At 39.0% G+C, this 18667-nt stretch overlaps 1 protein-coding gene across 2 annotated transcripts in view; it reads left to right on the forward strand.

The window, feature by feature from the left end:
• Positions 1-11557: 11557 nt before the first annotated feature.
• GPR155 (G protein-coupled receptor 155) overlaps positions 11558-18667 on the forward strand; it is a 47579-nt gene continuing 40469 nt past the window's right edge. Inside the window, exons 1-3 of one of the 2 annotated variants that reach the window (XM_029934364.1) lie at positions 11558-11805; positions 13913-14009; positions 16094-16590. In XM_029934364.1, coding sequence (XP_029790224.1) covers positions 16125-16590 — 466 coding nt within the window. In that variant the 5' untranslated portion in view covers positions 11558-11805; positions 13913-14009; positions 16094-16124. The remainder of the gene's footprint in view (positions 11806-13912; positions 14010-16093; positions 16591-18667) is intronic. The other variant, XM_029934365.1, reaches the window with a different exon arrangement.

Here is an 18667-nt window from a genome sequence, read left to right on the forward strand (position 1 = left end):
TCTAGATTAGCCCCACAGACTCAGATGACGGGCCCATCCCAGTGATCCCTGGTAACTGGTTGGCCCCTATGGGCACCAAAAGTGACCAGTAATGCAAACAGAAACAATCTCTCTAAAAAAAAAAAAAGATTGTTTTAGGGGCACCTGGGTGGCTCGGTTGGTTAAGTGTCCAGCTTCGGCTCAGGTCATGATCTCACAACTGAGTTCAAGCCCTGCATCAGACTCTATGCTGAGAGTTCAGGGTCTGGAGCCTGCTTCAGATTCTATGTCCCCCAATCTCTGTGCCTCTACCCCACTCTCTCTCTCAAAAGTAAATAAACATTTAAAAAAAATTTTAAATAGGTTGTTTTATGTTTGCTTTCTATGGATACATATACATCCATATCCGTATCTATCTACCTACCTACCTACCTATCTACGTACCTACCCACCTATCTACATACGTTTCTTATAAACAAAAGCCTGTTGAGAATTGACTAGATACAGGGCACTGAGCTAAATGCTAGGGATCAAAAATAGGGGGTTATAATCTAGTTGGGAAGACGTATATTAGGGTTAATTATGCTAGTATAGAATGGTGTTTATTCAGTTTGTGAATAATCTGGTTTGTCAGAGTTCCTATGAAAAAAATGTATGGTAGATTGAATAATGACTCTCCTAAAATGTCTACATTCTATTCCCAGAACCTGTGAACACTCTACCTTACCTGACAAAAGGCACTTAGAAAAAAGTACACAAAGCAAATGTGTGATTAAGTCAAGGACCTTGAGATGGGGAGAGTCTGGATTACCCAGGTGGACCCAATCTAATCATGCGTCCTTAAGAGTGAGGAACCTTCCCAAACTGTGGTCAGAAGGACAATGTGACTACAGAAGAAAGGTCTGTAATTGGCTGGCCCCTACGGGCACAAAAAATGACTAGTAATGCAAACAGAAACAATCTCTCTAAATAAAATGGGGTGTTTTAGGGGCACCTTGATGGCTCAGTTGGTTGAGCAACTGACTCTTGATTTTGGCTCAGGTCATGATCCCAGAGTTGTGCAATCCAGCCCTGTGTTGGGCTCCATGCTGAGAATGGAACCTGCTTAAGAATCTCTCTCTCTCTCTCTCTCTCTCTCTCTCTCTCCCTCTGCCCCTCTCCACAGCCTACATGTTCTGTCTTTCTCTATAGAAACGTAGAGAGGAGAGAAGAGGAGAGGAGAGGAGAGGAAAGGAGAGGAGAGGAGAGGAGAGGAAAAGAAAAGATCATAAAATACATTTACAATACTATATTGTATTTATAAAAAAAATGCATATCAGTGGACCCACATAGTTCAAATCCATGTTAAGGTTCAACTGTATTTTGTATCAATAGAAACACCTTCTTTGCTGGAATGATAGTCAATTAGACAATCTGAGTATACAGAGAGTATCCAAAAGGTCTGGATTTGCAATAGTCTCCAACAGGTAACAGTTGGAAACTTATGGTTGGAAGCTTATTCTCTTCAGCTTGAAATGATATTAAGAATCCTATATGGAGGCCCTATGATTTTGATTAGACAGGGAAGAGTGTACAAGTGAGCCAAATCAATTACAGGTGGGCAGAACTGGGTGTCTGATGCAATCCTGGAGGCAGGCAAAAGACAGTAGATAATAGATGTTCATAAAGGACTATAGGAGTTGGAACCCAAATTCCAACAACCAGTTCTAAAGTTGAGCCCAGGACCTGAGGAAGTAGGTGGGCATGGGAGGCCAGAGCAGGCTTCAGATGTGGAACACCTTCTAAGACTTTAATCAAAAGATTACTTTCTTCTAGATGGTTGGGTTTTTAACAGAGCCTACATTGAGCTGTAAAGTGACTTTTGTTCAAGGGTACCCTAAAGGCCCGCCAGACACTTGACAAACAGATGATAAGTATATCCTTGCTACACATCTGACAAACAGATAAGTATATCTCTACTAGACAGCCAACAAACATGGGATAAGCATACCTACAGCATGATTAGCAGCCGTTAGTTCACATATCTGCATTTGCTCACTCTTCTCAAGGCTTAAGGCCTCACCTCTTCAGTATTGCTAGGGGAAATACACATTGACTCTAAGGTAATTTATATTTCCATTAGCTGATACTGCTCTGTTATCTATAGAATCTTATCTCTTGGTATATTCCTGTTTCACTTTATTCTCTATGAGGGTTTTCTGATCTAGGCCTATAGCAGGAGCTACAGAAGTACTCTCTGTAATACACAGGAAATTTCTACACTTTAAATCTAGAGAGGGGTTTTAATAAAATATATAAGAATTTGAAAAATTGTACAGAGAGTAACAATTTTAAAAGACTTTCAACTTTCAGAAGAAAATGTAGGTAAATATTATTATGACCTTGATGCAGGGGAGGATTTAAAAAGATTTTTTTAATGTTTATTTATTTTTGAAAGAGAGAGACAGCACATGAGCAGGGGAGGGGCGGAGAGAGGAGAAGACACAGAATCTAAAACAGGCTCCAGGCTCCTAGCTGTCAGCACAGAGCCCAAAGCAGGGCTTGAAGTCAAACCACAAGATCATGACCTGGGCCGAAGTCGGCCACTTAGCCAACTGAGCCACCCAGGTCCCCTGAGGAGAGGACTTTTTATTTATTTGTTTGTTTGTTTAATATAATTTGTTGTCAAGTTGGCTAACATACAGTATATACAGTGTGGTGTTGGTTTTGTGGATAGATCCCGTGATTGTTTACAAACAACACCCAGTGCTCATCCCAACAAGTGCCCTCCTCAATGCCCATCACCCATTTTCCCCTCTCCCCTGCCTCCCCCCATCAACCCTCAGTTTGTTCTCTGTATTTAAGAGTCTCTTGGGGTGCCTGGGTGGCTCAGTCGGTTAAGCCTCCGACTTTGGCTCAGGTCAGATCTCACGTTCGTGGGTCCGAGCCCCGCATCAGGCTCTGTGCTGACAGCTAGCTCAGAGCCTGGAGCCTGCTTCTGGTTCTGTGTCCTTCTCTCTCTGCCCCTTCCCCTCTCATGCTCTATCTCTCTCTGTATCAAAAATAAATAAAACATTAAAAAAAATTTTTTTTAAAAAGAGTCTCTTATGGTTTGCTTCCCTCAAGGGGAGGATTTTTAAAATAAGACACCAAACATGTAAACTATCAAGGAAAAGATTAGTAAAGAGCCCGTATTTTAGAAAATTACATCTCTGCAGAAAAATAAGAGGAATTATTATTATTTCTCAAAAACTGAAGTTTTAAGAGACTGTGAAGTGACCACACTGGGGTTGTTACCTAACGCACAATACAGTAAGTGTACTGGCTTAGTTATTGAGTGTGTCATAAAATTATTTCATCTAGTTTCACCCACAGCTTTCCAACTGGGATTTGATAATGGCACTAAAGCAAAGAAATGGTGTGTATATACACAAGACACAAAGACAGTGATCAGTTTTGTTTTATTTTGCTTTTCTCTACAAAGGACAAATAAACAAATGGGTTTCAGATGAGGAACAACATCCTGATAGGAAAATGGCTATTGAAATGGATTTCTGAAGGAAGCTGTCAGATTCAATGTGCCTTTTCCATATCATGAGAACATATTTCTCCCCACAGAGCACTGAGACTTTAGAAAATTTTTCTGCTCTCCTCTAAATATTCTTGCCTGCCCTTGAAACAGATGTATAACTTCCAGTTTATTCCCTAAATGAATAGCTCTTAGATCATAGTTTGCATTAGAATCCTGTATAGAATCTAGAGGGAAAAAACTCACATCTTGGATGTGATCCCAGTGATGTTGATTTAGTAAGTCTGGCTGGGGCTCTGGCATCTGTATTTTTAAAATGTATTCCTCAAGTGATTCTGGCGTGAAGCCCTGGTTGAGAGCTATTCCTATATACTTCGGACTCCTGGCTATGCTTGAACAGTCTTCTTTTTTACACTCTGTACCTTAACCCTTATGACCGATCCCCACCCTTATGTCCTTCCCTCTATTTGATCACTTGACTCTCACATGTCTTTGATCAGTAACCCATACTTACATGCAAATCATGTTAACAAATAATGTATACAACAAGCAGGTAGCCTGTTAGCACCATCTCTCTGGCTTAGCATAATGAAATGAGAAGACTGAACAGATGAGAAAATGCTGAGAAAGAGAAAGAATGACAGAGTGCTTGAAAGCACATCAAGACTGAGGCCTAAAAAAGGAAATAATAGAAATCTCTTGTCAGATGGGAGGAAATGTCCAAACCCTCCTTCTCTTCCCTTTATCTTTCTGTAGATTACCAATAGTGCAATCTCTGCACCAGCTGTCTCCTTGCCAACAGCATCTCTGTTGGTTGCTTAATCTCAGTGGAACTGATATAAAACTTCCCTTATTTCCCTTTCTAGGAGCCAGGGAAGAAGACAGATTTCTCTTCCTCGAGTCACTTTTAATTACTTCCACTAATGCACTACAATTTTTTGAAATGTCTAGCTACTCCCATGAAGGCTTTTTCTTCTCTGACCTCCCAACACAGGCTAAACTCCCTGTAACAAAGGTCACCTTCCCTTCATGCTTACCACCTTCTGAAGTTAGCACAGGAATTGAGGATAAATAAGAAAACTGGCCATTTCCTTCACACCGTAAGTTTTGACACACATGGTTGGATGAGCAAAATTTATAGTGGTTGAAAAAGATACTCAAAGATGCTTCTTCACTGGGACCACTGCTTGTAGTTTGAAGATTTCTAAAAACCATTCCAATTGCCCTTAGGGATACTCTTCCTTTGTGATGTATACACAATGGAATATTACTCAGCCATCAAAAAGAATGAATCTTGCCAGTTGCAACTATGTGGATGGAGCTGGAGTGTATTATGCCAAGCAACGTAAGTAAGTCAGAGAAGGAAAAAGACCCTATGATTTCACTCACATGTGGAATTTAAGAAACAAAACAGATGAACATAGGGGAAGGGAAAATAAAGAGAAAGGGAAGCAAACTTACAGAGAATGAACTGAAGGTTGCTAGAGGGTAAGTGGTTGGGGAGATGGGTTAAATGGGTGATAGGTATTAAGGAAGGCACTTGTTATGATAAACACTGGGTGTTACATGTAAGTAATGAATCAATAAATTGTACTCCTGAAACCAATATTACACTATATGTTAAGTAACTAGAATTTAAATAAAATTTTGAAAAAAAATGCAAGTGGTATATAACAAAAAAAATTAATTAAATAAGATAAACAATTTTATTCACCATGGCAAATGTTGGGCTTAAACTCTTAATATTAGTTCTTGGTGTGATGAAGACCATTATGTTAAAAAAAAAAAAAAAAGTCCTTGACCAGGTACTGAGGCAACATGTGAAATGAAATTTCTAAGAACCTTGTGGGAATTTTATCAAATTTCAACATTACTATAAACATCTTGTCTCCAAAATATTTGGGCATAATAAACCCATGTAAGGGTGTTTGAGTTAGGCCATTAAAACTAACAAGCCACACTTGAGGATATACTTAATCATGCTATTTGCTATAAAAACCTAGATTGCAATTAACGCTGCACTGAGAAGCTTACTCTTTTCAACATTATCCTCCAAGAACAACCATCTCCAAATCTAGTGCCCAGAACTCTTTCTGACTAGGTTTCTAAATAAGTTTGGGGATTCTGGGGACATTTAAATATTTGTAGAATTCACTATTGGGCCACTATCATATTTAGTCTATGTCACAATAAAGATGATACTCCCATGATTTACTGTGTTTCAGCCATTGTCAGTCACAAAAATGATCACAGAGAGTTGAGTTCTGACACTTGTTCTCTGACAGTTATGTTGGTTGACATATGAAAGAAGCAGAATAAGAGCAGGTGTTTCCCTTCAAAGTCATTCTCCAAAAAACAGAAACTTTACAAACTTGTTCGGCTGGCATTCTAGCAGTTAGGAGGTCAACAGATATTTATCAAGGGTCTGCTATGTGCCAAGCCTTCTTCCGGGCACTAAGGATACTATGGAAATCGACACAGAGCACCTGTCCATCCACAGAAGGAAGAAGACAAGAACTCCTAGAATACATACTCTACTGAAAGAAATGTTTCTGAGGTCTGTGCTTAATTGTGCTGGGGATATGTTAGATTTCTTTTGACCTTGCTATTTACTCAAAAGTTCTACCCATTTATTAACTAGCACAAAGACCTTCTTACTCCAAAATCAAGTTAAATCTGAAGTTTTCTCCACTTCCTCGTCATATTTCACAAAGTTGGTTAGATTTACAGGTTTTTATCTTAGAGATTACTTAGATTACAAAATTCTCTACACATTTATGAGTCTTTCTTTAATAATAGCTTATAAAACAAATTTTGTCTATGAGCACGTTTTTAAGTGAGCAAACTAGTAGTAAAAACAGGGGTAATTTTTTTTGTTTTGTTTTTCATTTTCATGTTTCTGATCTCTAACCACTTTCCCCCTCCAAGAAAAAAGTCATCAAAACAAAACCACAAGTATCAAGAGCTAAGTCCTTCTTATTGGATGGGCCCCCAAAGCCATCATGCTTTTATTGTAGGATTTCTGTACCTTATCTTACCTAAGTCGTTTAGCTTTCAGTTTCATAATCTGGTAATTCTGGTTTCATCACTTTTCTGCTTAACTTCTTAAATGCTTGCCCAGATAAAAGCCTCGGCCTATTTAAACACATCTGAGCCTTGAATAACAAGGTGAGAAGTTTACATTCCACTTCCCTCACTGGTTTTGTAAAAATATACATAAGTATTTTTTACACTTACCAGGCATAGGACAAGGTATGTGGGAAGGGGCGCGGGGCTCCATGCCCTCTCGGGGGACACCAGCACTCTCCTAGTACCCTCACATGTTCACCAACCCGGTAGCTCTGTAACAATATTTTAATAGCAGATAGAAAAGGGGGCAGTTATTATGTATTTGCGAGAACACAAACACACACAAATATATATATGTGTGTGTGTGTGTGTTTATATGTATTTTTTGTATGTGCAGTTAAAAGGTAATTTTCAGGGTTTTATCTTGATAGTCTAGAAATTAAATTATTTAATTATAACATTTAAAGTAACTTAAAAACTCCCATAATTTGGGAGAATATATAAATAAGGCTATAAGTCTGAGCCAAATGAAAAGCTGAAAAAATTAAGAAATATAGCTATTATAAAAAAGCTATACCATAGTTGCTTATATCAAATAGTTCCAACTGAAAAAAAGTACATTTTAATATCCTGATAGCTGGTATGCAATTTGGTTTAGTCAATCATTCCAAAACCATTAATGGAACACCTAAGGATACAAAGATTAACCTTACAAAGATTACGCCTTAGCCTGATAGAAATTCATATACTGCATGGTATCAATGTTCTTAAATTATTTTATTTTATGGCTGGATTTTGTATACCTACCTAGCTTAATATCCAGTAGCAGCTTTTAAAGTTGTTTTAGAAAAATATTTACTATTAGGTGTTGTTTACATTTCCACATAGCCAAAAGTATACACTTTATGACTTATTTCATGCTTTTTCTTGATAAAATTAATGCACATATTTTGGTAGAAATTTTGAGAACTATTCTACACAGAAAAAAAATCATGGCTATTTTCACCACTCAGAGATATTTACTGTTAACATTTTCTTCTAGAATTTTTTCTACACATTTGATTGTAAGGAACAGAAAACCCAATTCAAACTGGTTTAAACAATAAAAAAAATTGATTGGCTCACATGAATGAGAAGTCCACAGGCTTCAGGCCAATCATGGACTCAGGTGAAGCCTGATTCTATAACTCAGTATGTCATCAAGGACATGCTTGTTTCTCTGCTGTGCCTTCCTTGGTGACTGCATCATTCTAAGACTAGCTCCTCTCAGCATCTCAAGATGGCCACCAGCATCTTCCTCCTGTCCAGCAAGCAAAAGACAGCATTTTCCACAAAAGTCCTAAGAGTCATTCATCAAACTACCTTGGAGCCAATGTCCACCCTGACTCAATCAACGAGTCCAAAGGGATGGAATGCACCGAGTGGACAGCCTAGATTAGTCACACCACCTCTGAATGCAAAGTGAAGTCAATTTTTCTGGACTCACAGGTATACCTAAAGAAAAGTGGAAAGGCGATGGTGTGTTTTAAAGAAACTAAATTTTTTAAAAATTATATTAGACATTATGTCTTCCTCTTTGCTCATCCTTGATTAGACTCTATGAATGGTTCATAGTGCCACTTTTTTAAGGAAGACCTTACTCAAAATTTCAATAGAGAATACTTGATTGGTAAAAAAATTACACAGATCTATATGTATGGATAAAAATATTAATTACACATTATTAAATTTAAATCGTTATTAAAAACCATGTGTATAAAAAATCATATGATCTTATTTTCTTAAATTATATATTCATAAAGAGATACATAATGAAATGTACATGAAAATGTACAGAAATTATCTGTACAGGTTGTGATTTTCACTTTCTTCATTCCTTTCTCTATTATCTTAATATTTTGTGACTACTACTTTCATAATCAGAAAAAAAATTAGAGCTACTTCATTATGGAAAGAGTAAAATTTTCCAGGAATCTACACAATATACCTCAACATACATCCTACAAGACCCTTGTCATTATACAAACCATTTGGTTTATTCCTCCTGTCAATCTTGGTCAGTTGGAGTTGGGGGAAACGAGGGTATCAGTGTTGCAGGAGTTTTTTACCTCAATACCTGGGGTTCATTGTCTTGCTGCTTCAAAGAATGAAGAGGTGGACACAACATGAGCAGCAGGCAAAAGTTTATTAAAGTATAAGATTAGAAAGTAAAGAGGGTAAGAAATCTCTCTTAACAGAGGGGACATTTGAAAGTGAATGCCTGTGACTATAGGCAAGGGTCCTTGTTTTACAAGGAACTGTTCACCCCATCCCCCTTACTTTTCCCCTTGTTCCTCCTCAGGTTCTACCCTTATTAGCTTGATAGCTCTAGGTGCTGGGTTGCCCATTCCTGATTGGCTTTTTTCCATTGCATGAGGGGTGGTCTATGGCCACATCTTTCCTTGTGGGTCATACATTTTATGGTCTACTTATTCTTAGTCAGGCCTTTTTGTCAAATTCCTGACGGAAACCTGAGGTGGGACTAGGTGATGTCTGTTATAGTCTTAAGAGGAACCTTACACCTCAGCTTTGCTGTGGTAAGACCCTCCCAGCATTGTTCCAAAATATGTTTTCTCCACCCAGGGACCTCAGGTCCTATCCTTTCCCTCTCTTCCTACTGAATCTTTTCCTATCATGTCAGAGTGTATGAAGAACAGGTCCTGTTTATTTGTAAGTGAGAATTACAGTTTTCCTCCATTAGTCTGAATAACTTTTAGCTTTTCTTTGCTTTTCAGTTAATAGTATATGTAGGTCAGCATCTCATAGACTTGATTAGCAGATATGAAAGTGAAGTTGAATGGTTTTCTTCTGGCATTCACCAGTAATTACCTTTCTAAGAAGGATTTTTTAATGAAGTCTTTCATCTCTGTATACATTTTGTTCCTAGAATTTCCCCGTACAAGCTGCTCTTCTCGGAAAACTCATCCACTCCATATAGGTATCTCCAAACTACATGTTTAGCTCTATTCTTTTTCTCTCTTGAGCTTCTGTTTTCTCTGTAGGTGTCTACCAGCAATCTCTATTTACATGTGTTGATACCTTCAGGAGCAGTTAGTTCATAGGACAGTGAGCACTTACATTCCCAATCTCTTGCACCAACTAGCTGGGTGTTTTTAGACCAACTGCTGAATCTCCAGGACCTCAGATGGAGAGGATGAGAAAAGACTGAACTAGATAATTTATCAAGGTTTTAGATTTTAGACCTAAAATCAAATTCATTATTTTCTTCTTGTAACTGCTTCTCTCATTTGAAATATTTTTTCCTTTCATCTTTAGATAACAGAACTTTAGAAATAGGAAGGCTATGAGAGCCTGACTGGCTCAATTCCTTTTCCCTACTAGAATGGAGCAAATACTTAGGTTCATTATCTCCTTACTCTTCTTTGGCCTTATCAGTAATCCAGTCCCATCACTTCTCCCTTTGTGATGTCTCTCAGGCCATTTCCTTTTTTTTTTTTTTTTCATTATCATCACTCCAGAGTACCCATGTCTTTATTTCCTAGTGTCTAGGCTCTTCCCAAAATCTTCTGCTTTTCTTGCCTACAGTCTTTCAACTAATCCTGGGAAAGCTTCCAGATTACGTATCCAAAAACAATGTGACCATCATGACACATTCCTGTCAAAACATATTTAATAGTTTCACTGTGGTCAGAGGATAAGGCTCAAACTCTAAGACTAACCTAAGTAACCTCCCAGAGGTTGACCTTAATTTACCTTTCCAGGTATATCTTCATGTATTCTCCTAAAAGTCAAAACTCAATAAGTATTTATTTAGTTGGATGAATCTTCATACTTGCTAAACAGAAATCCTGTTAGCCTTGAGATAATATATTCAGGTTTTTTTAAAAAGTAGCCAGGATCAAAGGGAAAAAGTAAGGCCATTAAGAGTAAAGATTGGGAACAAAGGTGAAGTGAGAACAGGAGTAAAACACATGCCTTTTCTATAGTTTCAGTTTCCACTCATTTTTCTCCTGCTTAGTTTTCTGAACTTTTAACCAATCCTTAGCTTACTGTGATTTTTCAAGTTGAGCCATACAAATTTGTATATTTGCACTAAAACTACCAAGATGATAGGTAGTAAGACACTGAAGTTGCCAGACAGAAAAAGTTAAAGATGCCAAGAGTAGAGCCTTTACAAATGATAGATACTTGTGGAGACATTAAGTGTTCTCATATTATAAATATCTTAAATTTGAAATAATCTTGAGTCTGAAAGACTAATACAAGCTTTCTTCAGGTTTCAAATGGAGCTCCATGTTGGGGACCCCTTCATTTCAAGCTCAGGAAGTTTTCCACCAATATAAGGAATTTCCTCTAAGTACACTGAGGAAATATGCGTGTAGTTTTCCTCCTCAACAAAAACACGAATAGTCATGGACTGGGCGCTTATTGTATCTAAATTAAACACTGTGCCAAAACTTTACATTTTAAGCTCTGATTTAGGAAGGTCAAGGTCACACTGCCTTGGGAAAGGGGAAAGGCAGGATTCAGACCCAGGTCTTAATTTTAAACTCTGTGCTATAAAATGACTAGTCAAACTAACATGAATTAGCGGGTCACAAGAGTTGGGGGTTAGGCGGTAGGACGAGATACTTCCACACCTTAATTTTGGCCGAGGAAAACGAGACGGAATGACGCCCACTGCAGCCGCCATTTTGAGAGAGCCGGGCACCGGAAGTCTCGCCTCGGGAGTCTAGCACTTGGGCGGCTAACAGCCGCCCGGCGCGGGGGCGGAGCTAAGGACGGAGTGTTCCACCGCCCCTCAACTTCTCGGAGGCCGAGGGTGGAGCCTGAGGGCGGGACCGGAGATCCTGCAGTTCGGAGGCTCGCGGCGGTGGAGGAACCTAAGGCGGGGCGGAGGACGCGTGCTCTGAGGCTCGAGGCGGGGGGCGGGGCTTGAGGGAGGGACCAGGGATCAGGAGGCTCGGAGGTTCCCTGGGCGGGGCAGCTTGAAGACTTGAGGCCGGGGGCGGAGCCTAAAGGCGGGGCGAGGCGGGGCCGCAAGGCCCGCGCGGGGAGGAGCTGACCTGGGCACCGCACACCCGCACCTCACTTTCTCGAACGTGACAGAGCTGCTGTAGTCGGCCGCCAGCTGCCTGCAGCTCTCGGTGAAGAGGGCTGGGGTGGGAGATGACGGTGACTTCCTCCCTGGTTGGCCCACCACGAGCATCGATTCCCTTCTCGTGGTCCAGGGGCTGCAGACGTAGCAGGTGAGATGGGGCCCCGGGACACGGATCTGTCCGCCAAGGCTTGGCTTTGCGTACCCCTGATGCCCCCATCCCCGCCCCTCGGGTCTGGGCAGGTGGGCAGTGCCCCGCCCTTGGCACCCTGGCGTTCAGTCCGCTGCCAGCGCCTGTCCCGCAGCGTTCGCTCTTAGAACCTGCGGAGCCTCCCAGAGAGACTTAACATAGGGGAAGGGACAGCTTGTCCCCTCCAGTGACAAACAGAACTGCCATATGCCAGATTGAGGAGCACCTCATTGCACGTACATCCACTCTGTCATTCTCGGACTCTTCCTTTTCTCCCTAGGGGTGGCCTCAGTATCTGCCCTGGGAGCTCCTGCCCAGGAACCTGGAGCACTGCACCAATTTTCTTCCTTACCCCTTTTTGGAACATGTCAGTTACCATGACGTTGTGATTCCCATGTCCTGAGGAAGCTAAGGGACCAACTTTTTATCCCAGGCACAGACCCCATTCTGCCTTTCCATTTGCACCGCCGTCTGCCCAGGCATTGGGTGGCAGCTGGTCTCTGGACAGCGTGTTTGGTTAAGGGCTCCCCACATCCTTATCTTGGAGGGACAAAGTCTGTGCCTGCTGACAAGGAAAGAGGCAGTGTTCAGCTCTCCCCACTCTGGGTCTCCAGGGAAGACATTTGGTCCTCTGCAAGTAGGTGGGTGTGGGTGGATGGTGTGACTATTGATGTTGCAGAGTGCTTTAATAGTACCATAGTATATTGTGCTTTAACCACAGGATAATGGATATTGGGTGTGTGAGAACAGACTAAGAGTTTAAAGCTTTCTCTTTGAAATAAATCAGAACCCCCCTCCCCATTTTCACTTAATGGTGGCAGTTGTTTACAGTCTCAGTGGTTTCTTCATGTTCTCAACCAAATATCAGTGGCTAGAAGTGGTTTGTGTATAGCATTTCTCTACTCCCCACCCCAGTGAGTGGCCAGTGAGCAGTCTTTTACTGTAACAGGTCACCCTGTTTGTTCTGTTAACAACCCTTGTTTTAAATGAGATGAAAAGACTGGATGCAATTTTTTAAAAACTTCCGTTGGTTTGGTTCCTGTTCATTCTAAAAGAATGCTTTAAAAAGCATATACTCTTCCCATAAAAAAAAAAAAAGAGAGAGAGAGAGGAAGAGAGAAACCTTTTTAAGTGCTTTTTTGGTAGTTTTGGCCTTACCTTTGTTAGCAAGTATTCTTTTTATAATGTTGAGGAACATTAAAGGAATCTTTATGGGTAGGGATAGATTACTTTTCAAAGTTTTTCTCTTTTAATTTTTGACTAACTCAAAGTTAATCATGGGCAGTGCTACAGCTATTTGACCATCACCTTGAGAAAAATGAAGAGCTCTCCCTTCCCTGCTATAAACTATTTGAGATCAAACTGAATTAAATTGAACTCCTTTTAGTTTGATATGAAAGAAAAGTTGGTAACCTATGACCCATCCCATCCCTCTATTCTTTTTTAGTTTCTTTTTATATATTTTGAGAGAGAGAGAGAGTGGGGAGGGGTTAGGGGGCAGAGAGCTAGAGAGAGAGAGAGAATCCCAAGCAGGCTGCACAGAGAGCACAGAGCCTGACTCGGGGCTCCATCATATGAACCACACCCATCTCTCTATTTTTGTTTGAGAATCTTTAATACCAAGTTTGAAGAACTGGCATAAGACAATGAACTATATTTACTTTGTTACTGTTCTTATGACCACAATTTCTGATAGCTGTTGCTACCATTTCTTGATGAGCTACTGTGATAAGCCGTGTATAAAATCTCCAGTCCTCACAATATCCCTTTAAGGAAGTTTTTGCTCTCATTTTAAGGTTCAGAGAGGGCATTTAACTTGCCCAAAGAGTTGATAAATGAAAAGAACCAAAATTGGGTTAGGTTTATTTAACCCTTTTCACTGAACAACCACTATTTTAGTTAAAACTGTTAAAAAAATTATTGTGATACATTGATATGTGAGTGTGGTACAAATAAGGGGTATTGAGAAGTATGAGTTATTAATATTCCAGGCAGTAGAGGGAACTTTAAAGAAATAACATAAGACTGGACAAATTTGTCATCTTATTCTTTGGCATTGCCTTTTCAGGTCCACACCTGTGAGGGGCTCCTGAATTCAACTAATGGTACCTGACCCAACCATTCTTTCCCAGGATATAATTTGATGCTTGTTTGGTAAACTTCAAGTATGTGATTATTATAGGTTTTGCGGATATTGACCACTCCTATCTAATCTTGGTAAAACAATACTTGTCCGTATCCAGATTACACGTTAGGTTTCTAAATGGTTTCGTTTATACGAGTGTAGCACGGAGAACATTATCTTGTATAATACACAAGTATTGTACATGTATTATACTTGTATTATACATGTATTCGTTTTGCTGGTCTCTGGTCTGCTATCTGAGTCTTTCTGATGTCATGTGGGTGTTTGAAAACTTACCCCTTAGAATTGTAAAATTCAGAAATCATGAACATTTTTACTTTCTACTTTATATAAGGTGACGTTAGATGGTTAACCCAGAATAATCACTTAGAAATTGGCAATTGTCACCATATTAATTTTGAGTTACTCATGAAAGCTGATTAGTTGCAGAGTTGCCCAAACCTCATGTTCATTGTGTCCCTGGCAGCAAGAGGGGAGTCTGATTGTATTGTAATTCTAGCAAAACAAATTCTTTCTTGCTGTAGCATTTTCTAAATCTTTAGGACATTTTACAGCACATGTTGTGTTCTTTAACATTTTAGAATAGCTTTGGAACATTTTAGAACATATTTTGTGGTCATGGCCTGTTGCTATAGTGAAAACCTTAGGATACTTTATTATTCAGGAAAAGAAAAAGATTTCTGTCCATGAACTAGATAGTTCCTAAAAGAGAACATTGGTCCACTAAAGGGTGAAAGGTTTGAGGTGCCTGGGTGACTCAGTCACTTAAGCGTTTGACTCTTGATGTCAGCTCTGGCCATAATCTCACAGTCACGAGATCAGGCTTTGGGCTGAGCATGAAGCCTGCTTGGGAATCTCTCCCCCCTCTCTCTCTGCCCCACCCCCATGTGTGCTCTCTCTCAATATAAATAACATTAAAAACAAAAGTGAAAGGTTTAAAAGCAGATTAATATTTTAGTCATTCATCAAAATAGCATATATTTTATATATGTAAGTATATATATATTTGTACATAAATATTTAAGTATAAATATGTAAGTGCCTCCTGTGTGCCAGGCACTATGCTAGGCATTAGGGATACAACATTGGGCAAAGACATGCAGAGATCCTACTTGTGTGGCACTTAAAATCTAGTGAAAGAAATAGACATAAGTCAAATAGTCACTCTAATACATAGTGTTATTACAAACTGAGAAAAGTAGCCTACGGATAAGGAACCTGATTCTATTTGCAAAAGACTTGGCTATGGGGTTCGTAAAGCCTTACCTGATGAAGCAACTCCTGAACTATATGAATAGACGGTGAGCAGGTGTTAATTACATAGAGAATGGCAGGTAGAGAAGAGAACATTTCAGACTGAGCCGCATGTACAAAGTCCCTATGACCCAAAGGGGACTATGGGGCATTCAAGAAGGCAAATATGTGATGCCAGTATGAAAGGAACTAAAGGTAGCCTGGTCGGATGCCGTCATTTTTGAAAATTCTCTTTTATATGCACCCAAAAGTTAAGTGATTACTTCGTGCCAGATGTGATTATATAGGACTTGAATCATCTCAAGTCCTAGTGAGGTAGATCGTAGTATTGCTACCACAGATGAAGAGAAATGTTGTTATGTGGTTCTCTACGGTGTTTTTCTTGTCCTATACTCAGGTACGACCGCAGGTTAGGCAGGACTCTCCTGTCCAGTGTGTAATGTTGAGAACTGAAATTTCCACAGAATTTGGATGCAGGTGGACATTCAGGAGCGATTCCGTGGGCCCCAAGCTCTTACCCACTAGGTGGAGCTCAAGTGTGGATCATGGGAGAGAGCCGTGGGGTATCAGCTATAGCTCTTATATTTGTGGATCTTATCGTATTCATGTCTAATGCTGAAAATAGGACAGCAACATAAATATTTTGAGCTGACCCACCTTTGAGAGTAAAGAGGTTATCATTAGCAAACACTCTTGCACCCTTGTTTTTGATTGTAATTTTTCTACGGTGGTTGTTGAAGAAAGTATATATATTTGGCCATTTGATAAGTCTAGGTTTGCCAGTATATGCTTTCAACTAGAATTCTTCTTATTTATTGTCGCACTGAATCTCTCTTCATTTCTTTCCAGAGATCTGACTGGAGTTGGAGGGTGAACGAAAATGAATTCTTTTTCCGATTTGCCTGCAGAGAACTTAACCATTGCAGTCAGTATGAACAAAACTTTTTCTTCGACAGTAATGCATAGATTCAATTCCACTAATGACCCACCTTCAATGTCAATAACAAGGCTTTTTCCAGCCTTACTAGAATGCTTTGGCATAGTCCTTTGTGGCTACATAGCAGGAAGAGCCAATGTCATAACATCAACACAGGCCAAAGGACTGGGAAATTTTGTCTCCAGATTTGCACTTCCAGCTTTATTATTCAAAAACATGGTTGTACTTAATTTTTCCAATGTGGATTGGTCTTTCCTATATAGTATCTTGATTGCCAAAGCTTCTGTATTTTTCATCGTGTGTGTCTTAACCCTGCTGGTTGCCAGTCCTGAGAGTCGATTCAGCAAAGCTGGACTATTCCCTATTTTTGCTACACAAAGTAATGACTTTGCATTGGGATATCCTATAGGTAAGTTATTGTATTTTTCAAGCTTTTAAAAAATTCAACTATTTTAGGAGGTAGCAAAACTTAATCCTTTAATTTACCTAAGTATTTGTTAGTGATAGATACTTTTTCTTTTATTTAAAAGAATCTCTCGGGGCACTTGGCTGATTCAATCAGTAGAGTATGTGAATCTTGATCTTGGAGTCATGAGTTCAAGCCCTATATTGAGGATAGAGTTTACTTTAAAAAAAAAAATCACAAAGCCTCATTCCAAATCTCTGTACTTTGTACCACCCCACAGTGCCTACACCCAAAAGGGGATAAATCTTTTAATAAAGCTTGTTTTTGAGCTTGTTATTTATATTAAAGCTTGTTTTTGAGCTTGTTACTCAAAATGTCATTTTACTTCAATTGACTGAACTCCTTGTTTAAGAACAAAAATGGTGAGGGCTTTTTACCTTTTCAACTCTTCCTTCTTAATCTTTGCAATTCTTTAGGCTGCCTAATTTTATATTTCTATGTGTGTTTGTTTTCCTGATAAAACATACCAGTTTGGGATATTGAGATATCTTGAATATATTCTTTTTTTTTTTTTTTAGAACACCTACCACTAAGCAAATATCTTCTTAGTAGCTACTTCTTACATTTTTATTTTTATTTTTATTTTTTAATGTTTTTATTTATTTTTAAGAGAGAGAGAGAGAGACAGCATGAGCAGGGGAGGGTCAGAGAAAGAGGGAGACACAGAATCTGAAGACAGGCTCCAGGATCTGAGCTAGCTGTGAGCACAGAGCCTGACGTGGGGCTCGAACCCACAAACTATGAGATCATGACCTGAGCTAAGTCAGATGCTTAACTGACTGAGCCACCCAGGCGCCCCATATTTTTATTTTTAAATTAAAGTTTATGTTGTGCTTTGACCATGTATTATAATGTGAGGACCTGAGTGTTATGAATGTAGCCATTCATTCATTCACTCATTCATAGGGACCTGTTATGTTCCAATGAATGATTGTTCTAACTGCTGGGAAAACACCTGTCAATAAAGTTCTCATACATATTGAATTTACATTGTTTTTAATATAACACAATTAATTTTTTTAACATACGCAATTATTTTCCATCATTTACAATACAGTAGTTACAATGACACTCCAAACAGAAAAGCAAAGTAAGAAATCAAAACACCAACTTCTATTTCATGTAATTAGACTTATACAGAAATTAGAAGGTTAAGTAACAACTAGTTAATCACCTAATTTCACAGTTATCTGAAGTGGCAATCGTTATATAGCAGCTTATCTATGATACATTCAAGATAAATGATACAATTTATTACTTGCCCATAAGCTACAACACAGCCTGCTTAATACCTTTCCTTAAATTCCACCTCTATACTACAATATACTTGAGGTCCATGCAAAAAAGTAGCTACCTTTTATGTAGGAAAGAAATGATTAAGTCTTTGATGTTGTAAAAGCAACTTCATTTAAACATAACCACCCCCACCACCAAAAAAAGAAGAGGAAAAAAAAAAAAAGTAAAGAAAATAGTAAGGGAAAAACCCAAGACATACTTCCTATGGGGAAAAAAAAACAGCATGTAATTTCTGTCCTTGACGGAATTTATTAAATAAGCAAACACCATCACCAAGCAAAACAAGTACTACAATGTAAAAATATTAGAAAAAGACAACCCTCTCACATGCATAAATGAAAGATTGCACACAAAGAACTCACATCTTTTCAAGCTTCAATAGTAAATATTCTGCTACCATGTATTAAATACTGCATGGTTTGCCTAAGCTAAGATGAAACCACATCATGAATCAATAAGCATTTTGCATTTTCTTTCATTATCTACTCAAAGTCATGCCTACTGCACCTCTGAACATTTCATTAAATCCAATTATACAGCAAACACTCCCAAAATAAACTTAGATTGTATTGCAGATTCACTTAACAGTATATAAAATGCTGTGTTGTGACAGGTATCAACTATCCATTAGATACTGAATCAATTTTTCTTAAGCACTACTAACTGCTTGCTTTTCTTGAAGCTAGATCATTCTGAAAGTTTCCTGTTAGACCTATGAGTGCAA

Source organism: Suricata suricatta, chromosome 3 (assembly GCF_006229205.1).
Source record: "Suricata suricatta isolate VVHF042 chromosome 3, meerkat_22Aug2017_6uvM2_HiC, whole genome shotgun sequence".
Lineage (NCBI taxonomy): Eukaryota > Metazoa > Chordata > Mammalia > Carnivora > Herpestidae > Suricata > Suricata suricatta.